General features: G+C 52.7%; 1 protein-coding gene across 1 annotated transcript in view; it reads right to left on the bottom strand.

The window, feature by feature from the left end:
• Positions 1 to 17,343, bottom strand: part of crim1 (cysteine rich transmembrane BMP regulator 1 (chordin-like)) — a 41,551-nt gene extending 24,208 nt beyond the window's left edge. Inside the window, exons 1-3 of the mRNA XM_028984327.1 lie at positions 16,688 to 17,343; positions 11,960 to 12,133; positions 341 to 583 (exon numbers count right to left, since the gene is read on the bottom strand). Of these exons, the coding sequence (XP_028840160.1) occupies positions 341 to 583; positions 11,960 to 12,133; positions 16,688 to 16,985 (715 nt within the window). The 5' untranslated portion in view covers positions 16,986 to 17,343. The remainder of the gene's footprint in view (positions 1 to 340; positions 584 to 11,959; positions 12,134 to 16,687) is intronic.

Raw genomic sequence — 17,343 nt, 5'->3', positions numbered from 1 at the left:
GCCCACTGCTGATCCGTGCCACGCCCTCGGGGCGGGGTTCATTCAGGTCCCGCGACAGGGAACGGCGTTTTTGGGAACAAAACTCACACAAAATAGCCGCCTCAGACAGGACATTGATTTTGTGAGATGCAAATGCTGAGTAAAGTGAAATATTAATTGGATCATTTTGGTATTTACAGTTGACTGGTTATCGGTGTGGAAACGCATCGATTTCATATGAAGCATTTTGCCCGATTGCCCACAAATAAGAAAAATTGTGTTTTAAAAAAAATCAGCAGTTCCCCGACGTTCGTGATTCAGAAAGCCTGTGTGACCTCTGACCTCCGCGGACCCCACGCACCTGGCTTGCACTCGTACAGGTCGCAGCACTCTCCAGGACGTCCCGAGCCCTTGGACACCAGGATGTTGAGGTATCCGGGCTGACAGACCTTCCGCAGACAGCCGGCGGGGCTGCAGACGCAGCGGCTGGGCGACGGGCAGCACTCGCCCGCGGGGGCGTAGCCCTCGATCAGCACCGAGTCCTCTGGGCAGCGTGGCGAGAACTGGACCTCACAGCGAGCCTTGGAGCAGTCCGGCCTCTCCTCTACACACACACACACACACACACACTTCATCAGCTCAAACTAAAAAAAAAATTCAAAGTGAATTATGATACACAGCAGCACAGCACACGGTGCACACAGTGAAATTTGTCCTCTGCATTTAACCCATCACCCTGAGTGAGCAGTGGGCACCATGACAGGCGCCCGGGGAGCAGTGTGTGGGGACGGTGCTTTGCTCAGTGGCACCTCAGTGGTACCTTGGCAGATCGGGATTCGAACCGACAACCTTCTGATTACGGGGCCGCTTCCTTAACCGCTAGGCCACCACTGGCCCATCCAACTACATCCAGCTGATTAGAAAACAGGGTAAACAGGCAGAATCCTGTTGACTGTCACACACACACACACACACATGCAGAAACACACACACGGTCAGAAATGCGCACACACGCGCGCAGTAGTAAAGCAGTACGAGCAGCTGCTGCATTCTCCCCTTTAATGGCAGAAGCCGCGGCGCCGCGGGCCGCGTGACTAATTAACTCCGGTCTGGAACGAGGAAATACGGGAGTTTCCCCACGAGCAACAACAACACGGCGAGACAGAAGCCCCGTCCACCCGCGTGGACACCGCGTCGGTCGGAATGCGGCGCCGTTTCTGGCTGTTGCTCCGTGTTGGCTCATCTCTCCTCTGGAGTCTCTCCGCAGAACCGCCGCTCATCGAAAGTCACGTTCGCTTCTCTGCGCTCAGGTTGGATGAAGCCGGATCAGGAGAAAGAACCCAGTTCGCCAGAGCAACCCTGAGGTGCTTTAGTGCAGAGAGAAATAAAACCTTCTGTTCTTCGGTGAGTTGGACAGAGTGAAAGTGAAGTGATGGTCATTATGATACACAGCAGCACAGCACACGGTGACACGGTGAAACGTGTCCTCTGTATTTAACCATCACCCTTGGTGAACAGTGTGTGGGGACAGAACCTTCATCAACGGGACCTCAGTGGCACCTCGGCGGATTCGAACCTCCTGATTAAGGGGCCGCTTCTTTAACCGCTAGGCCACCACTGCCCCAGTGGGATGGAGGTTCGCTGGTAGAACCACAGCAAGAAACCGAACCCAGGAGACACATAGACTGCTGGTTATTAAAGATGTGGTTCCTGTGATCTTTTAAAAATGACATCAATCACGTTCGCTGGAATTAAAGCGCCTGATAACCTGCATGTTGGTGTTGGTAGTGGGCGTGGTCACGTACACTAGGAATTAAAGCGCCTGATAACCTGCATGTTGGTGTTGGTAGTGGGCGTGGTCACGTTGACTGGAATTAAAGTGCCTGATAACCTGCATGTGGGTGTTGGTAGTGGGCGTGGTCACGTTGACTGGAATTAAAGCGCCTGATAACCTGCATGTTGGTGTTGGTAGTGGGCGTGGTCACGTACACTAGGAATTAAAGCGCCTGATAACCTGCATGTTGGTGTTGGTAGTGGGCGTGGTCACGTTCGCTGGAATTAAAGCGCCTGATAACCTGCATGTTGGTGTTGGTAGTGGGCGTGGTCACGTTCGCTGGAATTAAAGCGCCTGATAACCTGAATGTTGCTGTCTGTAATGGGCGTGGTCACGTTTGTATACAAGGCGTATTAAGAGTGTAAACAACGGAGGAGAAAGGGAGGAGATGACGTGCAGCTGCCAGCAGAATCTCTCTCTGGGTTTATTTCTGTATTTGAAGGATGAAAACATGATCCATCTTCTTTCCCACCAGTAAAAGCCTCAAACGGTGGTGGTGGTGGTGGTGGTGTGAAATATCCCATAATTCCCCCAGAAGGCGGCGAGCATTGCGCGCCCGTCATTATTCATCCAGCGGCATTTTACAGCCCGCGGGCAAAACCACGAGAAACAACAACGGCGCGCGGTGATGGGGATTTATGGGAAAAACATGAAAATACATGTTCATAATAAACTCTGGAATCAGGAAGATCCCACTTTCAGCCTAGTAGTGGGTAATATTAATTATTATATCATTACGTTTTAAACAGTTATACGTAATTTTATTAATAGTAATATCATCGATTATTTTAATAATATTGTTCATTTTTTTTAAGTATAGACAGTTTTCATGTCTTTAACATGTGAGTGGAGTGCAGAGCCGCCGCAACTCTGCCGCGGGTCCATCATTCTTCTCCACTTCAGATCCACCCTTCATCCTGCACCGCGCTGCCATTCTTCCAGAAGAACGGTTCCGTCGGAAACGTTCCATCGGGCGCCGCTGAAGCCCCGTCTTCCCCGTCCGTTCTCGTATAAACGCAGGAACCAGGAGTCCTGCTCAACTTTTTATCCTCCACGGACACCCGCATCCCGTTACCATGGCTACGTACCGATCAGGAGATCGACTGTAATCTGGCGTACACGCGGTGATCAGGCGGTTTATTTGGAAGGATAACCAGCGCTGCGGCCATCATCATCATCATCACCATCATCATCATCATCATCATCAGCGGCGCGACACACACCGCAGGTGATTTACTGAAAATCCCGGTTCCTGCTCCATAAAACACACACACACACACACACACACACACACACACACACTGTAAACACGTGTACACACATCGTAAATACACACTCACAGACACACACACACACACACTGTAAACACATGCGCGCGCACACACACACCGTAAACACACACCTACACACACACACTGTAAACACACACACACACACACACACACACAGCGTAAACACGCGCGCACACACACACGCCATAAACACACACCTACACACACACCGTAAACACACACACACGCGCCGAAAACACGCAGACACACAGCATAAACACACACACACACACACACACCATTAACCTGCACGCACAAACACACCATAAACACACGCACAGACACACACACCAGCATAAACACGCACAGCACGTAATAACTAATGTACTTGTTAATCTGCAGGCCACACCCCTGACCCCGCCCCCCTCCGGTCAGAGCTCATATCAAGCAGAATCTTTATTAGATAAAATCAACACTGTTCATGTTTTCTACTTGATTAAACACAATTATTTTTGTCAAGAGAACAATGAATAAGTGATGGATGGAGTGTGTGTTGTGATTAGAGTCCGGCTCCAGGCTCCGTATTGATGCCTTTTACTCCAGGGGATTAAAACCAGGTCTGTTGCTCGGAAAAATCCATTTTGTCCTCCGTCACCGTCAGTAAAAGTCACCAGAACCAAAACGATCCCAAACCGGTGCAGAACTGTGCATCAGGTGGCAGCGTTAAAAGGAACGTGTCGCAGTGTGTGTGAGTGTGTGTGTGTGTGTGTGTGTGTGTGTGTGTGGAGGGGGAAGGTCCATTTTTGATAAATAAATAAATATATATATATATAAATAAAGATAAATACATAATAATAAAAAAACAAATGCATCACTGATTATCGTCCAATAAAAATTCACTCCTCGATTCAGGCTGAAGAGCAGCAGCAGGATGACCTTTGACCCCTTTGAACGCAGGCTGTATAAGCAATTTTAGAAAAATTAAAATGAAGCTTCAATTCCAAATGTATGAGAGGCCATGAAATCACACACACACACACACACACACACACACACACACACACACACACACACACACACACACACACACACACACACACACACGAGGAAATAAAAAGTTCAACACAACAGAAAGAAGGTCATTCAATTCTGCTGCACAACAACAAGGAATTAAACTCGTTCCAAAAGTGGTGCCATTAAAAGTGATTACGGTCAAGCGCCCGGCCGGGTGGTTTTACTTCTCTCCTGGGTTCGATATTGACGTAAGATGACCGTGGCGGAGGAACGTGCGGCGTGGAACTCTCCGTTTCCCCCCACGAGCCGGAATGGGATTAGCGGGAATTCCTCGGAGGATTACCCAGCCGTTAGACGGGCCGCCGGCAGCACAATCGGCAGGATCGATTATGGCGATTTATTTATTGACGAGCGAAGTCCGGAACGTGTGAAGAGCTGCACCTCCCGACACGATTCAACTCGACATCTGGAGAACTGGCCCTCAGCCGCAGCCTCGAACAGCCAATCACAGCCCTTCTGGGGCCAAACTCTGAATATATAAAAAAAAAAAAGGACGAACTCAGAGCGGCGAGACGCCGGGTCACGCGCGAGACTGGCGAGAGGTCAGCTGAGGTCAGAGCGGTGGATGGCGAGGACGGAGCGGTGCATTGTGGGAAGTGCCGGGCCCCGGGGCGGCGGTGGCTGCTGTGGCCTACATTTCCACGCGCCTGTGATGCTCCACTTGTTTAAAAAGGCGGAAAAAAAAGGAGACGAATCAAAAATGATTCGAGGGAACGTCTGAGAGGACCCGCGGAACCCAGCGGAGCCGGCGTTCCGGATCTGACTAGAACCAAACTAGAACCGAACACGAACAGTTGTTTTATCCAGGCTGGAATGACGGAGCTGTCACAACCACGCTGACAATGTCATGTTTTCCTGATTGTTCTAGCAATTCTTTACTAACTAAATAAATGGCGACACACACACACACACACACACACACACACACACACTATTCCAACTCCACACGGAGTCTCCTGAGGTGGCGGCGCAGGCGTGGGGACGAAGTTCATTAATTATTCTGAACAGAATCAGAGATCCTCACTGTGCTGCTTCAGCGCTGAGGGGCCTTGAACACACACACACACACACATGCACGCGCACACACAACACACCAACACACACACACACACACACGTCCGTTCAGCTGCCAAAGACAGGAAGACGCAGCTTGGGGGTCCGGAACGCCGCTGAGCCGAAATTCAGCCCCCCGCAACGTCCCCTCCCTCCTACACCCACGGCACACCAGAGAGAAGCGGAACCTCCAAACCTGACCGAGAGAGGGGGGGGAGAGAGAGGGGGGTAGAGATAGAGAGAGAGAGAGAGAGAGAGAGAGAAAGAGGGGGAGAGATAGAGAGAGAGTGAGAAAGAGGGGAGAGAGAGAGAAAGAGAGAGGGAAAGAGAGAGGGGGACGAGAGCCAGATGGGGGAGCTCTTGTCTCGGCTTAGTCGGAGGGGCCCCATCTTCTTGTTCTCTCGCTCGCCTTTTTTTCTTCTTCCGCTCTCTGCGCTCTGCTTTCTCGCGCTCTTTAGTCTTTGTTTCTCTCTATCTCTCTCTTCCTTTCTCTCTCTCGGGTCTCTTCCCTCTCTTGCCGTTTCTCTCGGGAGGGGGAGAGAGAGTGCTGCGTGTGTTGGAATGATTTTACATTTCTGGCATTTACCAGACGCCCTTATCCAGAGCGACTTACAGTCAGTAGTTACAGGGACAGTCCCCCCCCTGGAGACACTCAGGGTTAAGTGTCCTGCTCAGGGACACGATGGTAGTAAGCGGGATTTGAACCTGTGACTCTGTAGTCTTCTGGTTCATAGGCAAGTGTGTTACCCACTAGGCTACTACCATCCCGGTTGGATGTACCTGTTCATCCAAATTCCGTCCTCACTTCAGGCCGAACGAAGACCAGCGGCAGGATGACCTTTGACCCCAGGTCCACAAGAGGAAGCGAGGAACCCTGGAGCGTCGGTGAGACTAGGAGCCGCCGCAACAAAGTACGGACGATTCCATCTGCTGTCGCTGTACTGTAGCTCCGCCCCCAGCAGACGAGGGGCGAGCGAAGACACTTTTTATTTATTTATGTGACTCAAAAACGCGGCGCCTGACGGATGCGTCTGTCTACGGCGCGCTTTGCGGCGTGAATAACGAGCGCGTGTTCGCGCGGCACAAGCGTCAGAGCCCGCCGGGCCACGCCCAGCAGCTGGGGGCCGTTAGATCCTGCGCATTCGTCAGCGCAGACGGACGACAGAGAGATAAGTGCGGCGCAGACGAGTCCATCAATCACGACCAATCACGCGCCACCACAACACCGACGCGTCAGGAGAACTAGCTAAAGAAACACGGAACAAAAGAACACCAAAAATCCGGAGCTGGAGCCGCTGTGATTGTTAGTCGTGCGGAATTCTGAAGATTCACACGCGTCCATCAAACTGCGACTGGATCAATGCGGGTGACCTTCACTGATTGTGTCGCCCTGAAATGCTGAATACTCAACGGTGTGTGCGTGTGTGTGTGTGTGTGTGTGTGTTAGTTCAACTTCACACAGCAATGACTTGTTTTTGCACAGGTGGGGGCGGAGTCAGGATACACACTTCCACAAACAGAGAGAGAGAGAGAGAGAGAGAGAGAGAGAGAGACCTTAATGAATCTAAATGAAAAGAGAAGGAGTCTTAAAAGAAAAAACACATTCCTGCTGTGTCCAGTCTCAACACGCCACACACACACACACACACACACACACACACACACAGCCTGCTTTCACAACGCATCACACCATCATTATTGCACCACAACCGCGCAGTGGGCGGGGCCCAGGTGGACCTGTAGCTGCCAGCCAATCGTCACACAGCATCTCAGAGCATCTTCCGAGACCCGTGATGTGTGAGTTTTTTTCTCCATCACGATAACGATCAATATCCACCAGTCAGATTCATATTGCGGTTACAATATCTACAGATTGATCAATAATTTCTACCTTCCAAAAATAAAATGTCCACTGCAGGTTCCAATTGAATCCTCTACACACACATACACACCTGTAACCTCGTCTCACGTTTCCAGTCTCTTTCGCTCATGTCCATTCCTTCTCTACAACATTAAGTGGATTCGTCCATTTTTATCAACTTCAGCTACTCAGATACTTGTTCAGTCTCTAGTCATCTCCAACCTGGACTACTGTAGCTCAGTCCTAGCGCTACCGGATCTCTCAGACTTGGTTTCAACCTTCCCAAATAGTTCCACCCCACTCCACCGGCTTCCTGTAGGTGCCCCCGAATAAGGTTCAAAATACTGATGCTGAAGGGTCACACCCTCACTCATCGCTCCTCGCTCTGCACCTCCGTTCCTCCAGCACTGCTCCACTGGTGCCACCATCTCTCAAGGTAGGAGGAAAGCGATCATCTCAATCTCTCCCTTCCACCAGCACTGCTCCAACTGGTGCCACCATCTCTCAAGGTAGGAGGAAAGCAATCATCTCGATCTCTCCCTTCCACCAGCACTGCTCCACTGGTGCCACCATCTCTCAAGGTAGGAGGAAAGCAATCATCTCGATCTCTCCGTTCCACCAGCGCTGCTCCACTGGTGCCACCATCTCTCAAGGTAGGAGGAAAGCAATCATCTCGATCTCTCCCTTCCACCAGCACTGCTCCACTGGTGCCACCATCTCTCAAGGTAGGAGGAAAGCGTTCATCTCCATCTCTCCGTTCCACCAGCACTGCTCCACTGGTGCCACCATCTCTCAAGGTAGGAGGAAAGCGTTCATCTCCATCTCTCCGTTCCTCCAGCGCTGCTCCACTGGTGTCACCACCTCTCAAGGAAGGAGGAAAGCGTTCATCTAGACCATGGAATCAAATTCCACTAGATGTTCCAACATCTGAGCCACTAAAGCTATTCAAACGCAAGATAAAAACCTTTTAGGAAAACGTTCCTAATTCTTACGTATGTTTAAAAAGAAAAGTAACGGTATTTACAGACCGGTACCTCGCAACCAAACGAGGGATTTCTACGACGGGTATTTTTAATGCTGTAAATGGTGAGGGGCGGGGCAGGTTGGGGCGGGGCGGGGTATGGTGCAGGTAATGACGAAGATCACGCAGCATTAGTGTTTATTCAGAGCTGCTCCTCATCGTCACCACAACCCAAGCTGTGGCCTCCTGCAGCGCGCCGGTAATCGCTTCCCTTGCACGCGGGTTACGGATGAAACGAGCTTATCGCAAAAACGCCAGTTCTCTTGGCGGAACCGGCGGGGCGGGCGGGGGGTAGAACCGTTACCGGGGAGCGGTGAAATGTCAACCTTTTCAAATTCCAATTGGAAAAAGAAGCAAAAGCAAAAATATAATCTCTCCCTTCGCGTCATAAGGCGTAAAAAGTTTGACATTTGGCCTGAGCTCAGTGCAGAACGTGTTCCGTGTGGAGCCCTTCCCCTCGAGTGGGTTCCGCGGGGGCCCTGCCAGCCGTTCATTAGACGGGTACCTAATCACGTTCCGACAGCACGTTACCAGCAGCGCTGCTCTGGCCGCGTTGACGGCTTCGTGGCGGGTTCGCGGTGAAATTAGAGACGAAACCTCTTAAAGGGGCAGTGACCGGAAAACCGTGTACGTTTTACAATAGAAAAAATACAAAAAGAACCATAAAAGATCGTTGACAAATGATCTGCTGCTGTACTAGATCCTCTACGAATGTGAAGAAGACTTTACACACATACGTATGTACCAATGTCCTCACAATGTCCAAAGAGTGTGAAATTCCGTCCAAGTGGGCACACAGAAGAACATGTTCAGCCATGTTCGCGGGCAAGTTCCAGTTTGGATTTATACTCGGATTTATACTCGGACCAACTGGGTGGTCAGCAGAACAGCGTCAGATTATCGCGTTTTTTCACGCCCACCCGAAATCTGCGCCTGTCCGCCAACCAAACCGCGCTCCCAGTCCCCACCCAGCCAGGGGCCGGAAAACGTCCGGCTGAACGGAGATGCCAATACCGTTGGCATCTGTGTGACCCGACTGATGGCTGCGGAGAGAGAGAGAGGGTGTGTATGTGTGTAATTATCAGGACAGAAGAAATGTCAGATCATTTGATTGGCTTGTCCCATTTTCACTACTAGCTGAAACCGACTCAGGCGGACCGTGTTCGTGTGTGTATGCACCAATCTACTCACAATGTCAAAAAAGTGTGAATGTCTGTCCAAGTGGGGACACAGCATATTATGTCCAGGTTTATTAACAGAATTATACCAACATGGCAGATATTTATATCCAAAAAACCCTTATAACTGGGCACCTGCATACCTGCTGAGAGGTGCCTGAATATGGCAGGAGAACGAAGGCAGTTCGATACAGCTGGAGACCAAACGAGGACATCTCAGCAGAACAGGTACCTCACCCACACACACCTCCACCCACCCCCTCACACAACGTGCTGTTCCACGTTCCCAATGGACTTTTAATCAATTACTGAACAGCATCTCTTCAACTATTAAACATTTGTTCGACGGATTAACCCAAAGGGGACAAAAACGTGGAACAGTTGGGGTCATTCCGTTCCATTCCTGGTCTCGCTCCCCGCTCCACGCCGCCCTGCCCCGCCCCGCCCAGCACTTGGCTGGAAAACTGGACGCCGTTCTTCACAACTAGTCCCGCCCACTCTCCTGAACAGTGGCAGGCAGGCAGGCAGGCAAACACACACACACACACACACACACACACACTCAGAAGCGGACAGGAATGCGCGGCATTTCCTTTACTGAGTGCTCGGGTCACAGTCACACGAAATCCCTCCCTCGCCGTCCCACCGGCTCCTCGTGTTCTGCTGTATTTTGGTGTCGACTGCGGCAGGCTGCTGGTTGAAAACGGAGTTTGTTCTAGTTCCGTCCCTGCCGAGCGTCCGGGACGGAGAAACCGAATTTGAATTCGAGCGAAAGTGAACTTCCTCTGAGGTTTAACTGTCAGCCTTTACATCTTCCTCCTCCTCCTCCTCCTCCCCCAGTCATTAAATCCAGCGTCCAGGAGACCCTTCACCCTCCCTGAGCATCGTGGTCGGGGGGCGGGGTCACGCCGGAACCCGATCCCACGAAGCGCCTATTCAACTCGATATTTTAAATAACGTTCTCGCGGTGTCATTTTTCGGGGACACTTTTGCACATGAACAAAAGTGACGTGCACGCGAGGGTCCTCGCCCGGCACGCTTCTCCTTGCCAGGGGTCACGGGGGTCAACCGCGGCGCAGTTGGCCCGCCTCGCAGATCTGCCATCGATTAGGAGCGCGGCGCCGGGCCGGAGGTCGAATTACCCAGCATTCCTGGCATTCCTCGGCGGGTTCACCGAGCTCACCTGCTCGCAGATAAACGACCCTGAAGGGCGGCGCTTCGGGTTCCGGGACGGCCGCGGGAGCCACTTACGGCCCCAAATTGAGTTACGGCGTTCCGGATCCCGCCGGCGGCCGCGGGCGGCTCGCGCCGGTAATGTTTTTCTTACGTAAATGATAAGCGGCGAGCGCATACCGTCACCACGGCGCAGGAATGCGCCCCCCCCCCGGCCCCACAAACAGAAAAACAAGAACATAACCAGCCCCAGATGGGACAGCGGCGGCGGCGGCGCCGGCGAACCAGGTGACCTTGCGCGCTGACCTTGGCGTTTTTCCACCCTCGCTCCGAAAACAGGATGTTCCCAATAAACACAGAAAAGGGGGAGTGCAGAGGAACGTGCGCCGTGAATTCTTAACCGGGAAATTAGTCATTAATAATAATTAATAAATGGTGTTTATCCCCACACACGTGCGCCATCAGAACCCCGCCGGAGCCGGGACGGTGGTGGTGGGACGGGGCGTCCCGGTAGTCCTGTTACGGACCTTATCAACATTCCACAAATAAGCCTGTTTGTTTGTTTTATCACAGCCGTACTAAAAGGAAACTTGTCTCACACACACACACACACACACACACACACACACACACTCTCTCTCTCTCTCTCTCTCTCCTCGGAACAGGGAAAGGGGGAAAGTGGAAGGAAGGAAAGTATATCGGAATAAGAATAAAGGGAGCGAGCGGCCCCGGGGACCTCCGGCGCTCGGAATGTTAAACAGGAAGCTGTCGCGCTCGCCGCCTCTTATTTACCCCCAACAGAGCCGAACCATCACAGGTCACCGATTCGCTCTCCGCAGGCCCCTCCCCCTCCACGCCCTTCAAAGATTCCCGGAATTGACTGAGCGCCGCCGGTGGGTTTGATTGCGGCCAGGGCCAATTACGGGGGTTAATGGCACGTAATGACGAGCCCCGAGGTGCGGCAGGCGGACGTGAATCGGGGGGCGGGGCCACCACGGTCCTTTTGTTATTAAAGGAAGCCAAATATCCACCTCCCTTCCCTCCATATTCACGTTCCTGCGCGGCTCGTCGTTTCATTTCTCGTCTCGGTCCGGAGATTTCGATGCAGTAAATATACCGTACGCCGCACATCCATCCTGATTAGAACGCCATTTCAGTAGTAATAATATTACACTCCTCCCATTTTACACACACACACACACACACTGCACACACACACTGCACGCACAACGCTTTAAAACGAATGTTGGTGGCGGCTCCGCCCAGCCAGCCCGCATCCCACCTCTGAAATGGGATCAGACTGTGACGAACGTCTCCGGCCAGAGGACCAGTCCCTCATCACCTGGACACGAGGAGCTCAGGGGTGCGCTCGGCCCCCGCCCGATTTCCTCCGAATTATGTAGCCGGCAGCACAGGGCGGGGCCGCCACATCAGAAAGGGCAGCAAACGTGACGGCACACGCCCCGTCTGAGTCCCAGACAAACATCTGAAGGGACGCGCGAGGGCGGGGCCTACCTTCGATCTTCCTCAGGGCCGCCTGACAGGAGTCCCGGCTCGGGAACTCGAACGGGTTGCTGCACGTCCGCAGGCTGTCGCAGTCGCACCTCCCGTCCACGATGTTGCAGCCCGACGCCAGGTTCTCGTTGCATGGCTCGAACCCCAGCAGCTGGTCGTCGTCCCAGTTCTCGTCTGGAGGGACACGCGGGACACAACACAGTCCGTCAGACGGCCAATCGAAGTTCAGCACTTTCATTATAAAATTACGCACAATTCTGCACCCTTAACACACGCGTATTAGGACGCATTCTAAACCAATCAGAGCTGGTGAAGGGCGGGGCCCGCCTCTGATTGGCCGTGGTACGTTTGGCGGTGTGCGCGGTGCAGTGAGACAGAGAGGTGAGTATCCCGGACCCCTAAGATAGAGGATGTGGCCACGGACTAGAGCGTCCCCGACCGTTATTGTGGCACCGGATGTGGACCAACATGAATGCACCTACATGCTTCACACACACACACACACACACACACACACACACACTTTGCTCTCGTTGCCAGAGCGGCCAGAACGTAATTGCCAGACGCGAGCGTCTGCTTCACCATCACAGCATCCAAAAACGCATCACTTGACCGCTCCATTTAGATTTTTATCTTGTTTTCATTCGAATACGGGACTTTACGTTCACCAGATTGTTAGTTAATCATTTACAAGTAAATATTGCCTATATGGACAGCTATTAAAAGAGGGGAATAAAAGTAAGCCTGTAAAACTGAAAAAAAAAAGGTAGTCTAGAGCGCTGCCGTGTGAACGAGGCCTCAACTTTCATCTCACTTTCGTATTCCAAAACGTGATGGGAAGTAATAAAAAAAAAAAAAAAAGATCCAGTGGCTGATAATCGTAATGGAAAGTTCGCACCTCTACTCAACACCAGGCACTGAAAAACTCGTACATATTACCATACAGGACAAAAGTTTGGACACCTTCTCATTCAACGTGTTTTCTTTATCTTCATGACCATTTACGTTGGTAGATTCTCACTGAAGGCATCAAAACTATGAATGAACACATGTGGAGTTCTGGACTTAACAAAAAAATGTGAAATAAGTGAAAACATGTTTTATATTCTAGTTTATTTGCTCTGATTACTGCTTTGCACACTCTTGGCATTCTCTCGATGAGCTTCAAGAGGTCGTCACCTGAAATGCTTCTCCAACAGTCTTGAAGGAGTTTTTGTTAAGTACATAACTCCACATGTGTTCATTCATAGTTTTGATGCCTTCAGTGAGAATCTACCAACGTAAATGGTCATGAAGATAAAGAAAACGCGTTGAATGAGAAGGTGTCCAGACTTTTGGCCTTTACTGTACATACGCATGTAATATGGACGTTGTAATCACGTACATCCATATATCATCCTCTGAATAAAACCCCAACACTCCCTTCCCATGATGCACTCAGAGCTCTGCCCCTCCCAGCCATGTATGTACAGAGTAAACATGCATTACTGATACGGCTGATACCTCTTGGTGTGTGTGTGTGTGTGTGTGTGTGTGTGTGTGTGACTGATGTGTGTTGTGTTTGCACTCCTGATGCCGCTGTGTATAAAAATAATCATAATAATTTTCATGGCTCCGCGACCTTTACACACCGTGACGGCGCGGCGTTCTACGCTGGCGGCTTCCAGCCCCACAAGGACGAAAGATGCCTCATACAAGCACACGGGACATCCATCCAACTCCCAGCAGGCCGTGCGGCCGCATGGCGTCTTCATGCTCTTATTTTGTACAGGTCACGTTTCAATGAGCCGGCGGTGTCGGAAGCGGCCGCGCCGCTATTCGTCACGGGGGAACCGGAACATCACGATCTCCATCAGAGCCCTGCCGTGATGGATGGAGAGCCTCTCGGCCATCACCACCACCACCAGGACAGAGATCCTCTGGGGCAGCGGTGGGCCCATAGTCAGAAGGTTGCCGGTTCGAATCCCGATACGCCGAGGTGCCATTGAGCTGCCACCGTCCCCCACACACTTTACATTTCCAGCATTTACCAGACGCCCTTATCCAGAGCGACATACAATCAGTAGTGACAGGGACAGTCCCCCCCTGGACACAGTCAGGGTTAAGTGTCTTGCTCAGGGACACGATGGTAGTAAGTGGGGTTTGAACCTGGGTCTTCTGGTTCACAGGCGAGTGTTCACTAGGCCACTACCACTGCTCTCCGGGCACCTGTCATGGCTGCCCACAGCTCACCAAGGGTGATGGGTTAAATGCAGAGGACACATTTCACCGTGTGCACCGTGTGCTGTGCATCACAAATGACAGTCACTTCACTTCACTTTACTCCAGCATGACAGAACCTCGCAGCCACACCAGACCACGGCCAGGTTCTCTACACCCTCCACCACGTGCAACCAGAGTAACCGGCTGGCAAGACGGTCCCGGGAAAACACCAATAAACCTCCTGTCTTCTGATTGGTCCGATTGGAGGCGGAGGCCGCGGGTTGACGAGGGGACCCGCCCCCTCGGACGGCGCGTTGATGCGGTGCTGATTCGGGGGGGTCGGGTCCCGGGTGTTCATGGCACTAAGAGCTCTAAGTGGGGGTCCGGTTGCCCACGCAGCACCCGATCCGGAGCGAATATCCGCGCCGGGCCGCGCGACGGTGTTGTTTATAGCAACAGAGATCAGTTTTCCGGCACCCAGCTGGCCGCAGGACATCTTTTAAAAGCACGACTCGCTTCTGGACCGGGGGGGTCGGCAGCCTGTCAACCAAACGCGGCACAACCGCATTCTGCGGCCGGCCGGGGCCCGGGGACACCTGGATCCTTGACGGAACAATGGGGTTTTGATAAAAGGCCGGCCCCGCCCACCGCCACCTCTGTCCCACTGAGGGCCGCTTGCACAATGCGCCAATCTGATCACGGCGCCAGATTACGCCGCGCGAGAGGACGGGGACGCCATAAACACGGGGCCACACTTCCAGTTCACAGAGCCCGGGGCCTTCACCTGAAGCACTTTAAAGCATGATGGGTAATAATGAAATATTTCCCGAAATAAACACACGACAGACGTTATCTACGAAACGTGTGTTGTGGATTCTGACACAAGACGTCAGGAAGGATTCAACATTTCTGCAATCATCATCATCATCATCATCATCAAGAGAGGCGACTGACGAATTCTCCAAGTCGAAGGTTAGAAGCTCCATCAGCCAGAGCACCCGTGGACGAGGAGGAAAGACATGACACCGCCACAGTACTGATGATCGTCACGCACAAAACTTCTGTTCTTCCTCGCAGGGATTCAGGTCACATGACATGATGTTACTTTCTAAATAAAAGGAGGATGAATAATCCCTCTGGTCCCCCAGCGTCCCGGTTCTAAATGTCCCCTCCGGTGGCCAGTGTGGAGACGTCTGCCGTAAACACGCAGCAGGGGGGGGGGGAACTGATCGCATCAGTAGCTAAAAAATGCGAAGTATGCGCTGCGCCTCGCACACGGGCGTCGGCCGAGCAAATAAATGATTATTCCTCTCCCAGGCCCTCATGCCGGAGCACGCAGCACGCTCGAGCGGTGCAGGAATGTTCGGCGCTCGGCAGCCGCGGGGGTCAGGGGTCGCCGGATCCATCTCCAGCTGGACGCACGGGTCGCCTCGTCCGGGCCGCACGCCGCCGGGGGGGGTCTTCAGGAAGGGGGCGCCGAATCGATCCACGCCACTCAGACTGGGGCGTCGTGGGAATAAGGGCCGGCCGATAATGGAAGTCGTGTGTCACTGGGAGTCCCTCAGCCCAATTTACTCGGCAGCACTAACTGGGGAAGTGGGACCAGACAATGAGGGGGACCAGGGTGAACCAGAAGACCCAGGTTCAAACCCCACTTACTACCATCGTGTCCCTGAGCAAGACACTTAACCCTGAATGTCTCCGGGGGGGGACTGTCCCTGTAACTACTGACTGTAAGTCGCTCTGGATAAGTAGGTAAATGTAAATGGTGTCCCCAAGGGGGACTGTCCCTGTCACTACTGATTGGACGTAAGACGATCACATGTCATGTGTGTGTGAGTGTGTGTGTGAGTGTGTATATGTGTGTGAGTGCGTGTGTGTGTGTGAGTGCGTGCGTGTGAGTGTGTGTATGTGAGTGTGCGTGTGTATATGTGTGTGAGTGAGTGTGTGTATGTGAGTGTGCGTGTGTGTATATGTGTGTGAGTGAGTGTGCGTGTGTGTATATGTGTGTGAGTGAGTGTGCGTGTGTGTATATGTGTGTGAGTGCGTGTGTGAGTGGTGTGTGTGTGTGTCTGTGAGTGAGTGTGTGTATGTGAGTGTGCGTGTGTGTATATGTGTGTGAGTGCGTGTGTGTGTGTGTATATGTGTTTGTGTGTGTATGTGTGTGTGTGTGAGTGAGTGTGTGTATGTGAGTGTGCGTGTGTGTATATGTGTGTGAGTGTGTGTGAGTGTGCGTGTGTGTATATGTGTTTGTGTGAGTGTGTGTATGTGTGTGTGTGTGTATATGTGTTTGTGTGAGTGTGTGTATGTGTGTGTGTGTATATGTGTTTGTGTGAGTGTGTGTATGTGAGTGTGAGTGCGTGTGAGTGTGCGTGTGTGTATATGTGTGTGAGTGAGTGTGTGTATGTGAGTGTGCGTGTGTGTATATGTGTGTGAGTGAGTGTGTGTATGTGAGTGTGCGGGTGTGTATATGTGTGTGTATATGTGTTTGTGTGAGTGAGTGTGTGTGCGTACGTAAACACGCACCTTCGCAGAGCCCGACCTCGTACTGCGTGACCGAGGCCCCGTCGAGCGGCGGTCTGATGACGCAGCGCAGCCCGCGGTCGCAGGTCCCGTACAGCCCGTACACGCCGCCGCAGCTCTCGTTCTTCTGCTTGGCGCAGACCGGGCAGCAGCCGCACACGCCGAGCAGCACCGCGCCCGGGCAGCGGCGGGGCGACTCGCACTTGGACTCGTCGCAGGGGAGGCAGAGCAGAGCCCGGCCGCCCCCCGCCATCAGGACCAGCAGCTGGAGGAGCAGCGCGCATCTGGCCAGGACGCACATCGTGGGGGACGAGGAGGAGGAGGAGGAGGAGGAGGAGGAGAGGAAGACGACGATCGGCGGCCGAAAAGTTTTCTGGAGGCGGCGGCCGCTACCCCGCGCTGGAGACGCGCTGCATGTCGCTCCCTGCGCAGCTCGTCCGTTCTCGGAAACGCAAACTTTTCCCGTCGCCTCCCCCTCCTGTCCGCGACCGCCGTACAATCCGAGCGCTCCGCCTCCGCGTCACACGCACGACGCGGAAGGAGGAAGAGGAGGAGGAAGAAGAAGAAGAGTAAAAAAGAGAGAGAGAGAGAGCGAAACCGCGGCTCCCGCGTCCGACGCGCAGTGCTGCGGGACTCCGGTTCCTCCGCTACGCGCTGCG

This window comes from Denticeps clupeoides, chromosome 1, assembly GCF_900700375.1.
Source record: "Denticeps clupeoides chromosome 1, fDenClu1.1, whole genome shotgun sequence".
NCBI lineage: Eukaryota > Metazoa > Chordata > Actinopteri > Clupeiformes > Denticipitidae > Denticeps > Denticeps clupeoides.
This window is presented reverse-complemented; position numbering and strand designations above follow the sequence as displayed.